Genomic DNA, 6197 nt, shown 5'->3' with positions numbered 1-6197 from the left:
CTGCAAATTATTACTTACTTTTTGTTATAATTTTCAGCGAATAATATCAAAAAGATACAATTTGAGATAATACACTTTTAAGGAACGTGTGCAATAATTTATAAAATAACACCAATTAAGTATTTTGACTGCATCAACCACTCGAACTTGTTAGACACATCTCAGCACCTCAAAAGAGCACAATTTAACCCTTTGAATTGCCATTGAAAACGTTTTACATGCGTGCCTTTGTCTGCCTGCTTCGGCAAATAAATAAATAAATTAGTAATCCAAAGGTTATGGTGGTATGGCTTTGTTCCATCCTTAAGCTAGCTCTAGTCCTGTATATACACTTATAAACATACGTATATACATAAATATAATTGTATTCCTTTGCTCTACAAAGTCTGTTGTTTGCCTTTGCAGACACGCGGCCATTGAATTGAATCGCAAAAGCCAAATGGTTTCGGAGGCCGTGGAGGAGGTGTTGAATTTGGTTGACAAGGCGACTGAGACATTCAAGCAAATCGCCGGCGATGATATTGTCACTTTGTTTGATGGTATGCTAAGCGCACATTAATTTTATTTATGTACAAATACAAATATTACATCTTTAACGCCCCACTATTGTGATAGCAGCCTCGCGAAATCAGACTCAACCATCATCCGCTCGAAAGGGCGAGGAGGAGAGCGCAGGTGCAGCCGGGTCAAGTGCGGCTGCTGGCAACAATGAAAACGCCGGCGGCGGAGGTGGGGGCGGCGGCGGCGGCGGCGCTGCCAGCCAGCAGCAGGATTGGAGCATTCTATGGTCTTGTTTTGAGAACCCACTAACTCTCCTCTCGACAACAGAGAGTTTGCCCAAGGGCATGCAGGTAAATGGCCACTCTGAGTGAGTGTTGCCCTGCCTTGTTTGTAAATTTGTTTTCCTAGGATATGGTGTGCAATGCGGTTGTGGAGATGCGGCGCTACTATAGCAGAAAGGTAATCGATGTGCTGATTAAGGTAATACGTGGCGCTTTGGACACCATCAGGCGTCGCTTCGTCGCCGACGAGAATGACACCGTACCAAAGAAGCCGATATTCGCGCTGCATGCACAATTGCAGATCCCAATTGTGGTGATCAAACCTAATCTGGATGAGTTGCAGGAGATACTGATAACGGCGGGCAAAAATATCACTGGCATTGCCAAAGGCGTGGCGCAGTGGAACAGCGGCAAAGAGCCGGCAAGTGTAGTTGCTCACAAAATTTACAAATATATACACACATACATACGTACATACATTTAAAAATAGTGTTGAATATCTTTTTTGCATTAACAGCAAGTATCACTGACGCCGCAACCTCGCGTTGGCCGAAATCACAACACGGGAAACCGAGCGCGCCGCCGCAAGCTATATACGCTAGCCTCCGAAGAGCGTCCGCAAATGCCGCACATGTTGAAATCTTTTTATGCCGCCATCATGGATAACAAAGAGGTGGCAAAGGCGCTCAATTTGCTGTCGAATTGCACCAAGAACATCAAACCCGAAATACAAAGCTACATTAAGCGTTGGAAACCATATCATTTCCTTTGGAAGAACGACCGCACAACGCGCCAACTAATGGAGTTCGGATTGCAAGAGTTTGAGACGACGCTGCGTTGCTTGGCCGAGTTGGACGCCAACCTGTTGGTGGAGCCAGAAATGGAGGTGTTCGGCCAGTGTTTGGCCGTCTACAATGAACGTCTCAAATATGGCTTGGCCATTGAAATAAAATGTAAGCGAATGAGCGACTGCCAAATTTAACATTGATTTGTGGAGGGGGTCTTTGGGAAGGGAGTGCCGCTAATTTCGCTTAACACAAACGAATTTCGTTTCTTACGTTGCGATGTTGTTGAAATTTATTACAATTTGTGGTTAATGTTTTCGTTTGATGTGTAAATTGGCACTCATTATGCCGTTATGATATTGTACGTGACTAAAACCAATCATCAGTGAAAAGGTGAAATTTGCGGCCCCTTGTTCCTTTTGTACTGCAAAGAGCTGGGATACGAAAGCCGTGCATAAAATATATCAAATTCATTTTTTTAAGTACAGTTTCAACGTGGTAAAACCGAAATATATATATTTTTTTAATTTTCTAACACACTTCTTCATATTTAAAGTGTGCTCTTAAGCTATTTTTGCGTAAAGCCTTATTTTTTGTTCACAGTGCCATCTCATGGATATAAGGAAAAAGGAGGATGATAAGAAAGATCTGCGTTAACTTTAAGGTGCAACATAAAATGACCAGTCCTGGCTTGAGAGTGTTGTTTCTGTAGCCCAGTTTTAATGTCCACACAAAAAACCTAACATTTATTTATAGTTTATTATTTATAGTTTTTTTTTTAAGTTTTTTTTAGCGATAAAATATATAAAGTTTGATTTGAAAAACAGCAGCATTTCCCGCTTAATTGCACTTCAAAACTTGCAAAATTTTTATTTTAATTAAGCAGGGAATACATTTATGGGGGAAGGGGGTTATTGATGGTATATCCCTTTTCGATAGCATTTATGCGGGGATACCAATTAACCGGAGGTCAAATAAGCGGGGAATACTGTAATACCTTCTTACTTTTAGTGCCATTCAATAGGCCTGGTATCATGTCGGCGAAATTTTAATTTTATTCTTCATCTCTTAATAAGGTATCCTAATAAAAAGAAAAAATTATTTATTTTTGATTTTTTACACAAGTCAATTATACTTCTTCAAGGGAGAAGAATACCTCTTCGACGAAAATTCAATGCGATATCTTATTGGGTTAGGTTAAGAGAGGTTAAGTCAAGTCAGGATGGCTGCCTCTATAGGTGAAGGCGCATTTAGACTAGTAGATTAGCTGTCCCATGTGTTGCCCTTAAGAGAGGAAGATGAGAGCATTATTATTAGGTTTGTCCTATTTTACCATCATGAGCTGGCACAGAAATCCATTTCCTTGTTTACGAATCAGAAAAAATTACATCACAGATCAGAGGGACAAAATAGCACTATGTGGAATGTATTTATCTATAAATGTATATACATAAGCCTTTTTATTTGAAACTGTGGATTAAGACAACGAAATATGTATATTTAAGAACGGGTTTATAATCACCCTATATATCGCCGAAAACTTGTATAAGGTAGTAAAAAATCCTGGTCCCTTGCTAATTTGGCTCGGACAGGCTTCACTGTATTCCGATCCCATTGTATATGTAAGTGAATTCTTGTTCATAAAGTCAGACAGAAAAAGAGTTTTAGACTTTACAAGTGATGCTTAAAAATATACATAATTTCGTTTCAGCCTGTAATCACAAGATTGGTCAGGCCATGAAGAAGAAGTACAAAAAGGAGATGGACTATGTCTACGCAGTAATTAACGAAATGGATAGAAAGTTAGACAGGCCAATACGTGATCTTGACGATGTGCGAATGATCATGGAAACCTTGGCTAAAATAAGGGAGCAAGAAGTTGACATGGAGTTGCGCATCGATCCAATAGAAGTAAGGGCGGATAATTTCAGAAAGAAAGAAACATTTTTTCCACCATATTTTCATTTCGATAGGAAGCCTTCAATGTACTCACCCGCTACGAAGTTCAGGTGGAGCGTGAACAATTCGATTTGGTAGATAATTTGCGAGGCACGTTCCAAAATCTGTTGGCCTGTGCACTTCAGGCCCAAGTCAAGCTGCTCGAGATGCAACCGTCCTTTCAGGATGACCTACGCAATAATTTGGATAAATTTAAACAAGATAAGATACAGTACGTCAACGAATATCGCACTGCTGGTCCAATGCAAGCAGGTCTGACACCACGCGAGGCTTCCGATCGCTTGATATTGTTCCAAAATCGCTTTGAGGGTATGTGGCGTCGTCTACAGACATATCAAAGTGGTGAAGAGCTATTTGGTTTGCCACAAACGGATTATCCCGAATTAGGACAGATTCGAAAAGAGCTAAATTTGTTGCAGAAACTCTACAAACTGTACAATGACGTGATCGACCGCGTCAGCAGCTACTACGACATACCCTGGAATGAGGTGGACATTGAAGAGATCAACAACGAACTGATGGAGTTCCAGAATCGTTGTCGCAAACTCCCGAAAGGGTTGAAGGAATGGCCAGCTTTCCATGCACTAAAGAAAACCATCGACGATTTCAATGACATGTGTCCACTACTGGAGCTGATGGCGAATAAGGCAATGAAGCCGCGCCACTGGCAGCGCATCATGGACGTAACAAAATATATTTTCGAGTTTGACTCGGAAGGCTTCTCACTAAAGAACATCTTGGAAGCGCCGCTGCTGAAACACAAAGAAGACATTGAAGACATTTGCATTAGCGCAATGAAGGAAAAAGATATAGAGGCGAAGCTGAAACAAGTCACCAACGAGTGGTCCGTTCACGAATTGCAATTCATGAGCTTCAATAATCGCGGTGAATTGCTGCTGCGAGGTGATACAACTGCTGAGACAATAGGCCAGCTGGAGGACAGTTTGATGGTACTGGGCTCGTTGCTATCCAACCGTTACAATGCACCATTCCGCAAGCAAATACAACAGTGAGTATCCACGCCGACTTTCATCCACAGCTCAGTCGAATAAACTATACTTTTGTTCGGCGCAGGTGGGTTTACGATCTGTCAAACTCGAACGAGATTTTGGAACGCTGGCTGCTGGTGCAAAACATGTGGGTATATTTAGAGGCTGTCTTTGTAGGTGGTGACATCGCTAAGCAGTTGCCGAAAGAAGCTAAACGCTTCTCTAAAATCGACAAGTCCTGGCAGAAGATTATGCAACGCGCTCACGAGACGCCAGGCGTGGTGGCCTGCTGTGTGGGCGATGATCTCCTCAAGCAGCTATTACCGCACTTGCAGGAACAGCTGGAAATTTGTCAAAAGTCACTTAGCGGCTATTTAGAGCGAAAGCGTATGATGTTTCCACGTTTCTTTTTCGTTTCGGATCCGGCCCTATTGGAGATACTTGGTCAGGCCTCCGATTCGCACACCATACAAAACCATCTGCTATCAATTTTCGATAACACGCGAAAGGTGAAATTCCATGACATCGAGTATAACAAGATGATGGCGATAATCTCCAGCGAGGGTGAAATGATACAACTGGATCGCGCTATTCGTGCTGAGGGTTCTGTCGAGACATGGCTAACTCAGTTGCTGGTCACAGCACAGCAGTCATTGCATTCGATTATCCGCACCGCTTATGCTACAATTAATGATCCAAATTTCACTTTGTTGGGATTTTTAGAGAAAGTCCCAGCGCAAATTGGTCTTTTGGGTATTCAAATGATTTGGACACGCGACGCGGAAATGGCGCTGATGCAGGCCAGGCATGAGAGGAAAGTCATGTCGGAGACGAATAATAAGTTTTTAGAAATTTTAAATACGCTTATTGATCAGACAACAAGGAATTTGACAAAGATGGAGCGCACTAACTTCGAAACCCTAATTACCATACATGTACATCAACGGGATATTTTTGACATACTGGTGAGGGTGCCAGCCATATGCGCGGCACTTTGCCTGAGCTTTAAAAACATTGTTCTATTGAATTCTATATATATAATGTGTATGTATATATGTAAGTATGTCTTTATAGTGTCGCATGAATATTAAGTCGGCAAACGACTTTGAGTGGCTGAAGCAGTGCCGCTTCTATTTCAAAGAAGACCTGGATAAAACCTGGATTTCCGTGACGGACGTTACTTTTACTTATCAAAATGAGTACCTGGGCTGTACAGATCGTCTGGTGATCACGCCGTTAACAGATCGGTGAGTCTATGAAGAGGGAGTCCGATGAAATATATCTGCCTATTTATATTTTGATTTTTGCTTAAAACTTTATTTCTTAAAACATCTCCGAAAACATAATTAGAAACTTTTGACCTTTTTCACTAAGAAGCCCTAAACACATTTGATACGGCTGATGTGCATTTCCGAGTCCTGCCTAGACGTATTTTTCACTGGCTATTTCGTTCCCTTCAATATTGACATATTTACGAGCACAGTAGATAGACGTTGGCGACGCCCGACATTTCCAAACAATTCTTGACTTTACTACTTTGGATCCTAATGCTTTCAATACTGTTTGACTGTCAACGAGTACAGTGTTTTTCCCTGCAGAGACTTATTATTCCGTATAAGGCAAGCAATCTTCTCTTTGGCAGGTGATTTGATTGTCTGATCTGCAGACCCTCCGAATGGAGA

The 6197-nt window shown here is 41.6% G+C and overlaps 1 protein-coding gene across 1 annotated transcript; it reads left to right on the top strand.

Annotated features, from left to right (window-relative positions):
- Window positions 1-414: 414 nt before the first annotated feature.
- LOC118755370 (dynein heavy chain 5, axonemal-like) lies at window positions 415-5762 on the top strand (the record flags this gene model as incomplete). Its single annotated transcript, XM_036490209.1, has 8 exons — window positions 415-539; window positions 619-851; window positions 910-1203; window positions 1300-1735; window positions 3279-3478; window positions 3541-4535; window positions 4601-5480; window positions 5590-5762. Coding segments are annotated over exons 1-8 (3311 nt in total), but the record flags the coding sequence as incomplete, so codon positions are not given.
- Between the last annotated feature and the right edge of the window lie 435 nt (window positions 5763-6197).

The sequence above is a fragment of the Rhagoletis pomonella genome, unplaced genomic scaffold (assembly GCF_013731165.1).
Source record: "Rhagoletis pomonella isolate Grant_MI unplaced genomic scaffold, Rhpom_1.0 Rhpom_scaffold_06095, whole genome shotgun sequence".
Classification (NCBI taxonomy): domain Eukaryota; kingdom Metazoa; phylum Arthropoda; class Insecta; order Diptera; family Tephritidae; genus Rhagoletis; species Rhagoletis pomonella.
The sequence above is the reverse complement of the archived record's forward strand: the minus strand, read 5'-3'. Positions and strand labels throughout refer to the sequence as shown.